This window comes from Somniosus microcephalus, chromosome 11 (genome assembly GCF_052327205.1).
Source record: "Somniosus microcephalus isolate GS21.2 chromosome 11, FLI_Smic_1.0, whole genome shotgun sequence".
Taxonomy (NCBI): Eukaryota; Metazoa; Chordata; class Chondrichthyes; order Squaliformes; family Somniosidae; genus Somniosus; species Somniosus microcephalus.
The window spans coordinates 200,397,248-200,414,368 of NC_140997.1; the positions used below are offsets into that span (position 1 = coordinate 200,397,248).

Here is a 17,121-nt window from a genome sequence, read left to right on the forward strand (position 1 = left end):
AGAGAGAATTAAATTAGTACTTGGGAAAATAATTAAGGTTATGGGGAACCATAAGAGCATAAGAAATAGGAGCAGGAGTAGGCCATTCGGCCCTTCGAGCCTGCTCCGCCATTCAATGAGATCATGGCTGAAAGAGCAGGGAAGTGTGATCATAGTCGAAATCTCCATTGTAGAGCTGGAATAGGCATAATTGGCCAAAACATTGTGCTTTGCAATTTCTATGTATAATTTTGTCCCTATAAAAATATGCAGTTTATATCAGCATAAAGGTGATTTTTGTAAGATTTTACACCCTGTTAAAATGCTTGTGCTGTTTAGTCTATAACATTATGTTGCCATTGCTTTTTTTTGTTTTGTTTTTCTTTGCCGTGTTTTGGTTTCATTCTGGTGTCTTAGTTAATCTTTACACGGAAATAAAGTGATAATACTTGCTAAGTTATACTAAATACTAGTGGTCGCAAGAATGTTTAGGAATAAGTCATTTGGCCCACACGCTTTTTTCTTTTTATCTAAATCCCATCAACTTATCTTCTCACCATATTCCTCAATCACTTCAACATCATCAATTGAACTGAAAAACTATTTACTTCACAATTTGTGCACTGACATATTCTGAAAGACTATATACAAATTTAGATGTCATTACATCATGAGCAGTTAGTTAGGATATGGTTAGAGATGTATGTATGTATATTTTTGTTTAAACTATAGAAATGTTGACCCAAGAAAACCTTATTTAAAAAAAAAAACCCAAAATAATTAGCATTTATTTATCTACTTATGGATGGAATGTCATTGTGTTTAAATAGTGTGATCTGATTTGAAAATTAACTGAAAGCTGAAAGCGTATGTTTGTATATCCCTTATAGCTACTTGTTGCAGTGGCCAGGGGTGAGGATCCTGCGTCGCCATGAACTTGATGCATTCCTTGCGCAGTCTTTATCTCCTAAACTTTATGAACCGGATCAGCTGCAGGAGCTTAAGGTAATCGCCCCACTTACTAATTTCATTAAAGATGGGTGGAAACCAAACGCATTTGATAAAACTGATTTTGTTTAAAGTTTTGCATTGTGTTAGTATGTTTATTTTAGTAGTATGAAATTAGCAGAGGCCAAAATAGGAAGCTGAAATAACATTTCTGAAGCATGCTATAATTGCAACTGCTATAAAGCACTTTCTCTTCACTTTAAGTGAGGTTTGACATTTTTAACATGGTATGATTGCTTTATATCATTGTAATCTTCAGGGCTGCATACAAGTTTTGCAAAATTTTGAAACTATTTCTAATCATGTAAGTAGAAAATTACTTTGTCATTTACTTAAGTAAGGTGGTCTTATCTGAGGAAGGATGTACTTGCCCTAGAGGTGGTGCAACAAAGGTTCACTAGATTGATTCCTGGGATGAAAGGGTTGTCCTATGAGGAGAGCTTGAGTAGATTGGGCCTATAATCTCTGGAGTTTAGAAGAATGAGAGATGACCTCATTGAAACGTATAAGATACTGAGGGGGATTGATAGGGTAGATGCTGAGAGGTTGTTTCCTCTGACTGGAGAGTCCAGAACTAGGGGGGGCATAGTCTCAGGATAAGGAGCCGGCCATTTAAGACTGAGATGAGGAATTTCTTCACAGAGGGTTGTGAATCTTTGGAATTCTCTATCCCAAAGGGCTGTGGATGCTAAGTCGTTCAGTATATTCAAGGCTGAGATCGATAGATTTTTGGACTCCAGAGGAATCAAGGGATATGGAGATCGGGCAGGAAATTGGAGTTACGGTCGAAGATCCACCATGATCGTATTGAATGGCAGAACAGGCTCGGGGGGCTGTATGGCCTACTCCTGCACCTAATTCTTATGTGAAGGCGCTAATGCTGAATACAACTGAGTGAACTCTACCAAAGGTTATTTGAAATTGAAGTTAGGGGCCTGGAGTTTCCTCCGTGGACGCAACCCAGAAATTGCGCCTGAAGCTGCAGCCAGTTTGCCATAATAGACTTGCTAGCAAAATTGAAGCCCGTGGGATCAAAGGGGCAGTGCCTGCGTGGATATGAAATTGGCTAAGGGACAGAAAGCAGAGAGTAGTGGTGAACGGTTGTTTTTCCAGACTGGAGTCAAGTGTGCAGCGGTGTCCTCCAAGGATTGGTGTTGGTACCACTGCTCTTTTTGATATGTATTAATGACCTGGACTTCTGTATACAGGGCATAACTTCAAAGTTTGCAGATGACATGAAACTCGGAAATGTAGTAAATAGTGAGGAGGATAGTAATAGACTTCAGGAGGACATAGACTGGTGAAATGGGCAGACCCATGGCAGATGAAATTTAATGCAGAGAAGTGTGAAGGGATTCATTTTGGTAGGAAGAATGAGTAGACGCAATATAATGGTATAATTTTAAAGAGAGTGCAAAAACAGAGACCTGGGGGTGTACGCACACAAGTCTTTGAAGGTGGCAGGATAAGTTGAGAAGGCTGTTAAAAAGGCATATGGGATCCTTGGCTTTATAAATAGAGGCACAGCGTACAAAAGCAAGGAAGTTAGTGTAAACATTTATAAATCATTAGTTAGGCCCCACCTGGAGTCTTGTGGCCAATCTGGGCACTACACTTTAGCAAGGACTTCAAAGGAGGGGTGCAGAAGAGATTTACTGGAATAGTGTCAGGGTGAAAGACACCAGTTATCTGGAGAAACTGGGGTTGTTCTTCTTAGAGCAGAGAAAGTTAAGGGGAGATTTGATAAAAGTGTTGAAAATCACAAAGGGTTTTGATAGTGTAAATAAGGAGAAACTGGCAGATGGGTCAGTAACCAGTAGACACAGATTTAAGGTAATAGGCAAAAGAATCCGGGGCGACATGGGGATTTTTTTAACGCAGCGTGTTGTTATAATCTGGAATGCGCTGCCTGAAAGGGTAGTGGAATAAGATTCAATAATAACTTTCAAAAGGAAATTGGAGAAATACTTGAAATGGAAAAATTTGCTGGGCTATGGGGAAAGAGCAGGCGAGTGGGACTAATTAGATAGCTCTTTCAAAGAGCCAGCACGGGCACGATGGGCCAAATGGCCTCTGGTGCTGTATCATTCTATGATTCTAACGTGAAATTATGCCCAAGTATCCTCCCATTCTCATTAGAATGCGCCCAAACTTAAAATGGGAGTAAATAAGCGTGAACAATCAGGGCCCAAGGAAACGCCAAACCACACCAGTATATTTCTTTTTTAGTCTTAAAATTTAAATTTCAGCTCCTTTAACCATCATTCAGGCACAGCAAGGTTAAGAACCTGCAATCGGGAAAGCTTTGCAATTTTTAATGTGAATTGTAATTAAAAGACTAGAAAAATTCGTTTTTCCTGCTGTGTTGGAAAATCTGGTCGCAAAGTTCAGAGACTCCCCGAACAAACGCAATTGGAGGATTTGCGCATTTGAAAGTCGGGGGTGTGGCCAGTTTTGTGGGCGGAGATTTGTTTGGCGGGTTGGTTTGATAGACGGACGTAAATGATCGAGGAGACTTGGGTGTATTGTAGTAACTTGCTTACTCCCAAAATTCCGCAACCTTTTAAGCCACGTAAATTGTTTAAGTGCAGATTACGGGTGTATCGGTGCAAATGCGGAGGAAACTCTGGAGCTTTAGTTGTCTTTCATAATGGAAATCTGTTACTCTACTATGTCATCAAATGTATCTTGAATGATTAGCTCCAGATGTCAAACAGAGACATAGGCCTTGATATTAACCCCTTCAACAACAGGCTGTGGGGGTTAATCCCTAAACAGCGGGGAATTCTCCCATACCTGACCCTTACACTTCTGCCGCCATTTTTACAGCGGCAGGTAAATCGGGCTCCCACAGTGCAATTGGGAGCCTGATTTATATTTAGCTGCTGCCGTCTGGGTTTTCTAGGGCTTGGGGAAACCCGGCAGCGAAATGGAGGTGGGTGCTGCCGGCTCCAGAAGGCAAGTGCTTTTTATATCATTCCTTGTGGGCCAGGAAGAGCAGGAGTGCTTCCCCCGGCACTTCGTCCTCTCCCTGCTTATCGCAGCCTTTCTCTCCGCCTTGCTGCATTTGCTGACCGCCTCCCCAATCTGCAGCCTGCCCCATGATCTGATTACCATGGACTGCCCCCAAAGATCCCTGGCTGTGGCCTCCTGCTGCTGGTTTTCCCGTCTGGCAGCCAGCCAGTTTGTCAATTTGGTCAGCTGCCAGGCAGGAAACGGAAGAAAACATTTATAATGAGATCCTGCTGTTAAATTCGGCAGGATCGCCGTGTCCCTGGCCTCACCAGGTTACCCCCGCGCTCCCCCACTCCCTCCCCATAAATACCGGGCCCATACAGTCTGTCACTGCTCCAGTTTGCAACTAAATGCAATTGGTGCACTTTGAATCACTTTCTACATGAAATTCATTAAAACAATATTGAAAAGCTTTCAATTGTGCAAAGTTAATGTTTTGAAGGCTACCTGGAAACTAACACAGCAGTGCAAAATTCATAACTACATGATCACAGGTTTTGTGTCAGAGGTGCCTATCCCATCAATTTACTTCCTTCAACACGGATTTAGGAAAGGGAAATAGTGTTTGACAAATCTGTTAGAGTTGTTTGAGATTATAACTAGCAGGGTAGAAAAGGATTTAGTGTATTTGGATTTTCAAAAAGCATTCGATCAGGTGCCACACAGGATTACACAAAATTAGGGCTCATGGGATTGGGAGTAATATATTAGCATGGATTGAGGATTAGTTAACGGATAGAAAACAAAGAGTAGGAATAAATGGGTAATTTTCAGCTTACCAGGCTGTAACTAGTAGGATTCCATAAGGATCAGTGCTTGGGCCTCAGTTATTTACAATCTATATCAATGACTTAGATGAGGGGACCAAGTGTAATGTATTCATTTGCTGATGATACAAAGCTGGGTGGGAAAGTAAATTGTGAGGAGGCTGCAAAGGGATATAGACAGGTTAAGTGAGTGGGCAAGAACATGGCAGATGGAATACAATGTGGAGAAATGTGAAGTTATCTACTTTGGTAGGAAAAATAGAAAAGCAGAATTTTTTTTAAATGGTGAGAGACTGAAATGTTGATATTCAGAGGGACCTGGGTGTCCTTGTACACGAATCACAGAAATTTAACCTGCAGGTACAACAAGCAATTAGGAATGCAAATGGTATGTTAGGCTTTATTACAAAGAGATTGGAGTATAAAAATAAAGAAGTCTTACTGCAGTTATATAGGGCCATATCTGGAGTACTGTGTACAGTTTTGGTCTCCTTACCTAAGGAAGGATGTACTTGCCTTAGAGGGAGTGCAACGAAGGTTCACCAGACTGATTCCTGGGATGAGGGGATTGTCATATGAGGAGAGATTGAGTAGACTAGGCCTATATTCTCTAGAGTTTAGAAGAATGAGGGGTGATCTCATTGAAACATATAAAATTCTTACGGGGCTTGACAGGGTAGATACTGGGAGGATGTTTCCCCTGGCTAGGGAGGCTAGAACTAGGGGACGTAGTCTCAGGATAAGGGTTCGGCCATTTAGGACTGATGGGGAGATATTTCTTCACTCAAAGGGTTGTGAATCTTAAGAGTTCTCTACCCCAGAGGGCTGTGGATGCTGAGTCATTGAGTATATTCAAGACAGAGATTGATAGATTTTTGGATACAAAGGGAAACGAAGGATATGGGGATAGTGCGGGATGGTGGAGTTGAGGTGGAAGATTGGCCGTGATCTTATTGAATGGCGACCAGCCAGCCCTACAGCTTGACGGCAAGCACGTTGCTGAGAGATCCGCTGGAGAAGAAATTTATAATTGTATGAGATTAGTCATTTCAAATTAGACTAACCATGACTTTTCTGAAGTCGGAATGAAAGGCATTATTTGTTATACCAGGCTTATGGTTTGGATAGTTTCCTTCTAAAATGGCTTTTTATCTTGTACACATTTAATCAGCTAATCTCAGATGTGGTAATAACAGGAAATTGTGAAAATATTAATTTTTTAACAAATGTGAAAGAAAATCCTTTTAAGGTACTGTGTCTAGAAACCTATGTTGAAATAACCTCAACTGATACCTTGAGCCCCAATTATTAATTTTGGCAACAGCTCTTGTATGTAAGGGGGGATTCGGAGGACGGGGGCAAGAGGTGAAGGATAAGCCTTCCTCCTAGGAAGGCTTTAAAAAGTAAAGGATTTCTCCAGAGAACTGGAAAAGCTTGCATTATTTAAATGGCAAACATTGCTTGCATAAGTGCTGTTTTCTGTTTAAATAATGGGGCGTACACCAACTCGTGTGGGAAATCCCACATCCACATGAAGAAAAACCGAGCACCTGGTCCCGGCTGGGAACGTAGTTTTTTCTTGCCTTGGTGGCTGGAGTGGTGGATTGGGTCGCAATAGTGGAGAGGGGCAATGGTGGTGGACAGCCGCCTGGAGCACAGTGCCCACCTACCTTGGAGTTGTACATTGGGAGAACTCCACCGAAGGTAAGTATAGATAAATGGATATAATTTGACTGACAAGCAAGCATTACAGAAATAGGAAGAAGGCTCACTAAACAGGAAGTGCATGCTTATCCAAGATTTATAGATGTATGCTGAGAACATCTGATCTGTTTTTGTTGTGTTATGTACTATAATCTTTGCATATAACATAACATTCTATCCAAAAAAAAAATCCCATGTGACATTCAGGTTCACTTTTCAATGTTAAGTAGTATGATGCCTATGAAAAACTGATGATGCCTATGCTCAATCACTTTTTCTGGGATTTATGTCAGTGGAAGTTAATGTTAATTACAAAATGTAAAGCAAATGTGAGGTTTTAAAATTTCCCTAAATCTTTTTCTGGAACTGTTTTTTTGCTTTTGGGAATGGTTGCAAATGGTCACTTAATTAATCTCATACTTTATCTGAGGGTACGGTCGTGTAGTGGATTTGTTACTGGACAGGTAATCCAGAGGCCTGGACTATTCCAGAGAACGTCTGTGCAAATCCCACCATGCAGTTTAAGAATTTGAATTCAGTTTTTAAAAATAAAGCAAAAAGCTGATCTCAGCTGCTGGATTGTTGTAGAATCCTAACTGGTTCACTAATGTCCTTTGAGAAAGGAAACCCGCTGTCCTTACCCAGTGTACAAATGTGGTTGACTATTAACTGACCACTGTAGTGGCTACGCAGTGATTTGAGAAGGCAGCCCACCACTGCCTGCTCAGGGCAACTAGGGATGGGCAATAAATGCTGGCCTTGTCAGTGACACCCACATCCTGAGGATTAATTGAAAAAATCTTAATGAGGCACTAACCTGGTGAAGTTACCAAAAGCACCAGTCTAAGTCATCCCAACATCAATGGATCAGAGCAAAGCTCTGCATCCATACCGCATTCAGTCAAGAATATGTGGTGGACAACCAGACAACTAATAAGAGGAGGAGGCTCCATTAACATACCCATCCTCTACCATGGTGGAGCCCAGCGCGTGAGTGCAAGAGATAAAGTTGCAGTGTTTGTAAGCATCTTCGGCCAAATGGGTGATCCCATCGGCCTCCCTACCATCATAGATTTCATTGTCCAGCCAATTCGGTTCACTTATTTTTCCTGTGGTTTTTTTTTCAGATTGAAAGCCTGGATCCCCGTGGTATCCAACTTGGAGCACTATTTATGAGTGGGGTTGATATGGCACTTTTTGCAAATGATGCATGTGGGCAGCCAATCCCATGGGAACACTGTTGTCCATGGATGTACTTTGATGGGAAGCTTTTCCAAAGTAAGCTTATAAAAGTGAGCCGGGAAAAGGTGCCCTTGATTGACCTCTGCGATGGTCAGGTATGGATTGTAATAAATGTGCAGTGTGTAAATAACTTTTATACATTATTTTAACAGTGTATGAATAAAATATAATTACATTAAAATTATTGATTAGCATCGTTTGATTCTCATTTGGTGATTTATATAATGTATTGCTTATCATTCCCAAGGTAATACAATGAGACTGAGAAATCGGCTTTAGAAAATAAATACTAGTAACAATTCAATGATTTAGTTACATCTGTTTAAACAATACCAGAGACATTAGTTTAATGTGATGCAAGACAAAATTCAGTATACTGCAGAATGTAGGAACGTTACCTGATTTGCTCCTTGAAGCTTCAGTGGATAAATGTACTGTTGTGTGTACTGAGCCAAGGTGGGGGAATGTGTCCAGGGTTACTGTTTCTGATTGCTGTCCAGTGATCTCTTTGAGTAAGTGAACGTTTGTGTGGGTGTTTTGTGAGGACCAGATCAAGTCTGGCTGTGAGGTCTCCACGCCATTGAACAGCCCACCAGTACTTGCTGTCTAAACTTGTCCTTATAAATATGTCCCTTGAACTAAGTACTGACGGGCTGTCATCATCTGCAAAACTACATGATGCACTACTTTCATTTGAGGTGAGAAAGTTATCACTGGTACATTTTGTATGTGCCACTCCAGAGACTTGAGCACAAAAATCTAGACAGACTCCAGTGTAGTTCTGAGGGAGTGCTGCACTGTTGGAGGTGCCGTCTTTCAGATGAAACATTAAACCGAAGCCCCCATCTGCTCTTTCAGGTGGACATAAAAGATCCCATGACACTATTTCAAAGAAGAGCAGGGTAGTTACCCCCAATGTCCTGTCCAATATTTATCCCTCAATCTACATCACTAAAACATTACCTGGTCATTATCATATTGCTATTTGTGGGAGCTTGCTGTGCGCAAATTGGCTGCCGCATTTCCTGCAGTACAACAGTGGCTACACTTCAAAAGTGCTTTGGGATGTCCTTAGGTCATGAAAAGTGCTTTATATAAATTGAAGTCTTTCTTTCCTTCTAAAAGAGGTTGTTCATGATGTACAAGCAAACTGTTGCTTAACTATCTTGGCAGTGTTTTTTCTTACGGCTGTCAATTTTCTTAATAGACGAGGAATTTCCCGACCTGTGAGTTCTAATGATATGACTGAAGTTCATATTAAAGCTCAAAGATGTTAAGGAGCAGCATTAAAACAGTTAAAGTGACAGAACTGCTGAAGTAATCTGGGTTACTAACTACATCTCTTCTTCTTAGGCAGTCCCTCGGAACCAAGGATGACTTGCTTCCACGCTAAAAATGAGTTCTCAGGTGACTGATGAGTCCAATGCGGGACCTACAGTCTCTGTCACAGGTGGGGCAGACGGTGTTGAAGGGGCGGGTGGGTGGGGTGCATGGGTTGACGTGCGCTCCTTCTGCTATTTGCGCTTGGCTTCCGCTTGCTCCCGGCGAAGAGACTCGAGGTGTTCAGCGCCTTCCCCGATGCCTCTCCTCCACTTTGAGCGGTCTTGGGCCAGGGATTCCCAGGTGTCGGAGGGGATGTTGCACTTTTTCAAGGAGGTTTTGAGGGGGTCCTTGAAGTGTTTCCTCTGCCCACCTGGGGGGCTCCTGCCGTGTCAGAGCTCCGAGTAGACGCTTGTTTTGGGAGTCTCGTATCGGGCTACATCTACACTAACATTAAATACGCAAAAACATTATTTTTAGACATAAGAACATAAGAAATAAGAGCAGGAGTAGGCCATTTGGCCCTTCGAGCCTGCTCCGCCATGCAATAAGATCATGGCTGATCAACCTCATCTCTACTTTCCTGCATTATCCCTTGATGCCCTTAATATTCAAAAATCTATTGATCTCTGTCTTGAATATACTCAACGACTGAGCCTCCACAGCCCTCTGGGGTAGAGAATTCCAAAGATTCACCACCCTCTGAGTGAAAAAATTCCCCAGCCAGGGGAAACATCTTCCATGCATCTACCCTGTTGAGCCCTGTAAGAATTTTATATGGTGCAGATTATAATCCATAATGTGCACCATTTTTATTTGATAGATTATGGGGGAGATTGCAGGATCCGTTTTCAAGTAACTTGTAGGTAATAATCTTGGAAGTTCAGAGAATTCTGAAGTAAGAGAACTATATTCACTTCCTGAGGTATGACGTGATTTAAATATGGCTTATAACACCAAGGGGGCGAATTTGGGTACCTTTGCGCCTCCCGTTAGCTTGATTTAGCGCTCCAATTCCTCCTTGGAGCTCAAACGGCAAATTTTTCAAAAGTTTGAAATCATTAGCACCTGGCACTAACTTTCAAAACTTTTAAAAATTAGCACCCTAAACGGAGCAACAATGAACTTCTCCCCCAAAGTCTCCTACGAAACGGATTAGAACGGATTCAGGAGATCCATAAATGTCTGTTTGCTGTTAGCCATTTTTGGATTAAAAAGCACTTTCAGTGCATTCGAAAGAAGAAGTCTGTAGTTTATATCATAGAGAGCTGCAAACAGGTTTGCAATCATTTCCAGTGTCACCAGTTGACAAATTGAAAAGTAACTAGGCGTGACCTCCTTATGCTGGCATTGTACCAAGTTTAACTGTATAAATAATAATGATGCTCTTGAACTTTTTAAACTAGTCAAAAATAATTATAAATTGCGTGGTTATTTAAAATATTTAAGGCTTGTAAATTTTGTTGTCCAAAAGAAAGAAGTCTTGCATTTATATAGCGCCTTTCATGTCCACCAGATGTCTCAAAGCGCTTTACAGCCAATGAAGTACTTTTGGAGTGTAGTCACTGTTGTAATGTGGCAGCCAATTTGCACACAGCAAGCTGCCACAAACAGCAATGTGATAATGACCAGATAATGGCCTAGAAATTCGGTGGGCTACGCCACCAGTTAGCACCCAAAGAGGGCACTTAGTGGGTTTAGCGCCACTGGCCTCGCCTCCCGCGAAATTTAGCAGGGTGCTAATGGCGGCGTTAGCCTGTAGCGCTGCGCCGCCACCGATGACGTCATCGGTGTGCGCAGCGCCTCGCTACCGCCCCGATCGCGATATTTGGTCGCGCCCCCCGCTGTAACGCTGGTCGCAATTTGCGACCGGTTCAGGGGGGCCTATCTGCGGCGGTAGTGGCGCTAATTAAAGGGGAGGTGCGGGGCAGCCATTTTTTTTGCTGGCCGCCTGCCAGCACCTCCTCGCGCCGCCATCCCCGGCCTCCTGAGCCCCCGGGCAGTGCCGGCTGTGTCCCAAGAGCCCGGCACTTCTCCTCGGTGCCGGGCTCTTTTGCCGGCACTTGCGATCTCAGATCGCGCTGGTGCAGGCCCCTCCCCTTTAAGAAGGCTTCCGTTTGGGGCGCTGAAACTGAATTTCCGGCTGGCGCAAGCAGCTCCGTCCGGAACGGTAATTCTGGCGCCCAGGCGAGCTTGGCGCCCCAAACGGGGCACCACCGAATTTCTAGGCCAATCTGTTTTTGTTAAGTTGATTGAGGGATAAATATAGCCAGGACACCGGGGATAACTCCCCTGCTCTTTCAAATAGTGTCATGGGATCTTTTACATCCACCTGCAAGAGCAGATGGGGCCTCGGTTTAACGTCTCATCCGAAAGACGGCACCTCCAACAGTGCAGCACTCCCTCAGCACTGCACTGGAGTGTCAGCCTAGATTTATGTGCTCAAGTCCCTGGAGTGGGACTTGAACCCACAGCCTTCTGACTCAGAGGTGAGTGTGCTACCCACTGAGCCACAGCTGACACTATTGTCATTTGGAAACAAACTGCATACAAGATAATATGTGCAGGAGGCAAAAAACTGTTTTGAGAATACAGATACGAAATACAGATTTGAGAAGGTAGCAAAATATTTAAGGTAGTTATGGTTTGCATTACAAAGTATTGAAGAGCCATTAGGCTATTATCTCAGTAGTGTTATACTTTGTAGTTTGCATACCATTGCTCATACTTGCTTTATTTGCATTACTGATGCTTTGGATAACAGGCATAATACAGGCATTCCAGAATGAAAATATGTGTTCTGCACTTTGAATATGTGCTATTTTGTGATTAATTGTAGGCTGATCAAGCTGCAAAACTTGAGAAGATGCGTCAAAGTATTCTGGAAGGCTTAAACCTTTCCAGGCAAGCCCACCCTATTGCTTATCCTCCTCCAGCAGCCATGCATTTTTATCCAGCTGCAGTTTATCCACGGCCTGTTGGACCAATCCTGACACACCACGGTAGAGGAAGAGGCTTGGGTGGTAAGGGGCATTACTGTTTTGTCGATATTGAAGCCTGAAATTTCAGTCAAGTTTTAGCCAGCAATAACTTTGTATGGTCTGTGACTTTTGAACCTGACGTGTAGGAAACTCTTTTTAGGTTTGAAATAGCTGAATTTTGGTTCTGACTTGTCCAGTCACATGATCAAAACTACCAGGTTAAATAGCTACCTTAGAAACTTGAAGTCTCGTAGCATGAGTCTGAGATGTTAGAAATTCCTACTTTTTAAATCTCCATGTGATGTCCACCATTCTCTAGCTTGATGGTTGGATAAATTGTCATTGCTGCCTCCAGCCCCAACAAGCTTACTTGTTTAAACCACCCACCTCCACAATCTCCCCAAACCCCCCATCACCGATCCACCCTCCCCGTGATCTCTGACTCTCCCCATGACCCTCCCCCGCGCGATCACCCTCCACCCACGCTCTGTTCCCCCCCCCCCCCCCCCCCCTGCAATCTCTACCCCCAACAAACACTAAACCTACCCGCACCAGTGATTATTGGGGCCATTGTGTCTGTTCCAACTCTTTGCAAGAGCAATCCAAAACAAATCTCTTTGGTCTGTGCTTTCCACATAGCCTTAATTTCCTCTACTTCAGATATTTATCCAGTTTTCCCTTTCAAGATGCTGTTGTCTCTGCCTAAGCCAGTCCCTGTGGCAAAGGATCCATGTTCCAGCTTGGTCTGCTGATCCCATTCTCTTCTATGGCCTACCTAGATGAGATTGACCTTTGCACCAAGACTGTTGATTAGTGCCAGTCTCTAATTTAAATATTTGTTAAATGTCACATATTCTTTGCAACAGCAGACATCCATGAAGCCTTCCATTGCAGTCTGACTTTTATGTCTCTTCAGTGCATTTAGTGTGATCAAGTCATTGGAACGGAATCCTGGCCACCAGAGTGTCCAAGCTCACTTCATTTTGGTGCAGGCACATCTTGGGATGTAACTCAACTTTTTGCCTCCACATCAGAGAATCAAGCATGAGCAGGGAACACCCCTGAAGATGCCTGGTTGAGCATCATGCTCAATGTCAGTTTATATGTCTTGAAGAAGGCTTGGGGGATTACCACCAGATTTGGGGTTGGCTGAAGCCAATACTGGCTGAGTGACCAGGTTGTTCTGGTCTCTGACTTGTACCCAGGTGATTTAATCTCCGCTGATTCAGTTTTTTGGCACCGTCTGAAGATCTATGAAAGCTTTTGAACTAGTATTATTCCAGGTCAATTCCAGCATCAGGTCATAGTTGCAGTAACCATTGCACAACACACAGACTACAAGATTGCTTCTGGAAGTGATTAAGTAATGTGTTGATCGAGGATATTTGCCCGCTTCTCCTTTTCCTCCTCGTCCTGACTGCATACTGTGAAACATTTTTGGAAAAAGCTTTAGTTTTCCTATCATTTGTTTCCATTGATGTGTAAGATAATAGCTGCCTGATGCAGCGAGTTACTGTGCTGCCCTATTGGCTTTGGTTTTGATTGGGATTGAAGTTGTCTGCTGCCTGTAAGGGTCTTGCATGAAATAATTTTGTGTTGGCTTAATTCAGTTCCAAGTGTTAGTTCACAGTGCAAAACTGCTTTTAATAGACTAGAAATTGTCAATCTCACTCGAGCCACAAGATGACTGTTGTGGGAAATAAGAAAGTTTTTTTTGGTCCATTAGAAGTGGGGGGTTTCTGTATTGGGGTTAAGGCATGTTGAGGCAGATTCTTTCACTCTTAACTAACCTGTATAGTACTTAACCTAGTATATGAGGCTATATGTGAAAAATGAGGAAGGATTATGTTCCCCAGCTCTCAGTTTGAGCACAATATTTTACCTGTTCCAAAATAGGCTCCAGTTTTGAGTAACTTTAAGGGTTTTCTTTTAGCTGGCAAATAATTGGGAATAATTGAAGCTGTGGGAAAAGGAGCACTTCATTGCTATACTTGACCAGCTTTGACAAACACTGTAAATAAAGGCTTTGGCCTAGAAATTCACTATGGCCCCGCCAGCTGGCTAGCGCCCAAAAGTTAGCGCTGGGCGGGAAGCCTATAGCGATCGTCAGATATTCATTGTTAGCGCCCCAATTCGGAAGCGGGCGCTATACCAGGGTGTGCCTGCCTCTGCTTGGTGCGCTGACACTGAATATCAGCGCTCTTGGGCGCCGCTGCGCCAGGCGCTGCGCAGCGGCAGGCTGCGGTACTGCAGGCCTCCTCCTCTTAAGGGGGAGCTGCCTGCAATGGGGAGATCGCCGCTGGATAGTGCCGGCAAATGAGCCCGGCACCACGGAGAAGTGCCGGGCTCGCGGAAAGCAGCCGGCAATGCCGCAGGGGGTGGGGGTGGAGGAGGCCGGGGAAGGATGTGCGGGCAGGCGGCCGCCCGCACCTTCCGCTTTAAAGCGCTCCACTAAGGCAGCAGGACGGCCCCGTTTTCTGGTCGCTGTTTGCGGCCGCTTCGGAGGAGGCGGCCGCAACTAAATATGGGGATCGGCGTGGTTTTGGGGCGGAACCGGGGCACTGCGCACACTGATGACGTCATCGGTGCCGGCGCAGCACTAACGGCTACCGCCGCCAATACCGCTGTGCTGAATATCTGCGCAAACTCATTTTTGGCGCAAAATCACCCTTTAGGCATTAACTGGGCGCAAAGCTGGCAGCGCCTTAATGAATTTCTAGGCCTTTGTATTTAATATTTCCACATTGCTTAATTAACTGCTTGATGATAGTTAACCACATGTTAATCCATTCTTGGGTATGGGCAGTGGAAGTGAGCAGCTTCAAGTGTACAGGTAACTGTACCAAGGATCAGTATAATGTTCTCTTGCAGTGTGTGAAAATATACTTGATAAGTATATTTTAAGACAACTGTTCAATTTGTACTTAAACAGTTAACACAGCCATAATTCTATATTTTGACCTCCATACAGTTTTTTAGTTTCTCACTGTTAAGTCATCGACCAGTTTATTAAAGGTTTGTCGACATAGTATTACACTATTCACCCCATTTTATTTACTAAAGATTATGGAGTAGTATTAATTATTTCTTTTCCATTTGCAGGTGTCCAGCCAATGCCTTCTCAAGGAGGGAAACTGGAGATTGCAGGGACCGTTGTAGGCCAGTGGGCAGGGAGCAAGCGTGGGCGAGGCAGAACCGCTTTTCCCCTGCAGGTTGTTTCTGTTGGAGGACCAGCTAGAGGGTACGTTGGCTACAAAATGTGTAATGGAGCCCTCTTAATGTATCCAAGTTGCCAGCTAAGCTTGAATTCGTGACATTAAACATTTAACAGAATCGGAAGTAAAAGCAAAGAAAAGTAGGATGGTGTTCCCTGTGCATTGAGGATGGATTTCCCCCTTTCCCATCAGCCTGGGCAGAATTCAGACAGTGCATTGAGTGCAGTCACCTGAATGCCCCTGAACCCATCCGTAATCACGGATACAGGTCATTAGTGTGGCCCCTGACGCCAAAACGGCCCTTGGGAATGGGCATTGCTCAGAATTGGGTAAGGAAAGCGGACAGGCCTGCAGCAGCAGTTAGAAGGCCTGCAGCTCCACTGATCTTCCATGGTAGTCCTGAAAAGGAAGCATTTGCCTGTTTGGAGGTGCTATGAGGTTGCTGGCTGCCCCTTCTTAGATCCTCCAATATTGAGGAGGATCTAAGAAGGGGCAGCCTTTGGAGCGCAACCTCCAAAGCCAACTTTCAGTGAGACAAGGAAAGTTAGGTGGGAGGTACTCTAACATCACTTCCACCTCAATACTATGCCACTTGAATGCTTGCAACTGTTTCAGATAGATGCACTCCATCCACATTCTGAGAATACTCCCGAAATAGGAATATAGTGCAAAGGGCGCGGAGCTGCAGTCTTTATCCCTGGGAAATAGCTGTACACCAGGCACAAAACAGAGGAAGATCAGCTCTGTGTTCTTTCACCAAGAAGGAAATTAAACATTGAGAGCAAATATAGAAACGTTGAATTACAGGTGAAAGTTTCAGTTCCATTGGGGAAAGGCAAAGGTATGAAAAACGATGTGGGTGCAACTGAGAGACCAGATTAAATTATCTCTTCTCCAGGAATTCATGCCCAAAACTGCTGTAAAATCCCATTTAGGTTGGACTACAGCTTGTTTGCCATGTATTTTAAAAGAAAAATGATCACCTAGAAGGTATAAATGCATTCTAGTAAGTGGAATGTAGTATAAGAAAATGAATCTGTAAATGACAGTACAAAATAGTGTTTAAAAACAATGAAAGGATTTTTTTTTTGTAAATTGTCATTGGTTTTCTGTAAGTTTTAAAATATGTGTCTTGGGTATGAAGTTTAACCATCCCCCATTTTAGTTATACTGGATTTGATCTGGACAATAAATAAACATTTAAGTTTTTGATTGACTTGCTTAAACAATACTAATTTTGCCATTGGCACTACGTTCTTTGCAATTATCCTGCTAAGAGTTTTTTAAATCCTGAGATCTACTAAAACAAAATTTTATTCTAGTTCCAACCACACGCCATTGCTCTGCCTTACTCTTGTGATTTGAGAAAAAGCTTTTGTTTTTCATTTTACCCAAGAAGAAATATTTGCCTTATGCAGCCAGTTATACTAACCCAAGGCAATTTGTTATGCTTGTCATTCTCGTTGGAAGTATAATTATCAAATGTGTTGCTCAATAGAAAATGGGTGCCATTCATTTTTTGAGAACTTTATGAAACTTTTTTAATTTAAATTTTCTAATAAACTAGGAATGTTTTTAAACACTAAACATCAAGAATAATTTGTAGTTAAAACAAAGTTGTTCAAAATTAAAAATCATGAGAAGCCTGAAAAAAAATTACTAATTTAACTTTTGGAACTGTAGGGCGGATTTTTTAGGTTCCATGCTATTAGCCACACACGCAGAAGGCTGATTCACAGCCTGCAATTTTCTGCTCATTAGTGTCAATGGATGGAAAATCATAGGCATCTGCAATTTTCTGATAAGCTCCTGCTGCATACAAGGCCTTGCCAATGGTATGGAACTTGGGAAAATTCTGCCCATAGTGTCTGTTGTATGTCAACTTTTTTT

At 43.0% G+C, this 17,121-nt stretch overlaps 1 protein-coding gene across 3 annotated transcripts in view; it reads left to right on the top strand.

The window, feature by feature from the left end:
• LOC147111120 (constitutive coactivator of PPAR-gamma-like protein 1 homolog) overlaps nt 1–17,121 on the top strand; it is a 145,143-nt gene that overhangs the window by 105,960 nt on the left and 22,062 nt on the right. For all 3 annotated transcript variants that reach the window (XM_086001690.1, XM_086001687.1, XM_086001689.1), the window contains exons 12-15: nt 870–984; nt 7,601–7,810; nt 11,875–12,058; nt 15,119–15,257. In XM_086001690.1, coding sequence (XP_085857816.1) covers nt 870–984; nt 7,601–7,810; nt 11,875–12,058; nt 15,119–15,257 — 648 coding nt within the window. The remainder of the gene's footprint in view (nt 1–869; nt 985–7,600; nt 7,811–11,874; nt 12,059–15,118; nt 15,258–17,121) is intronic.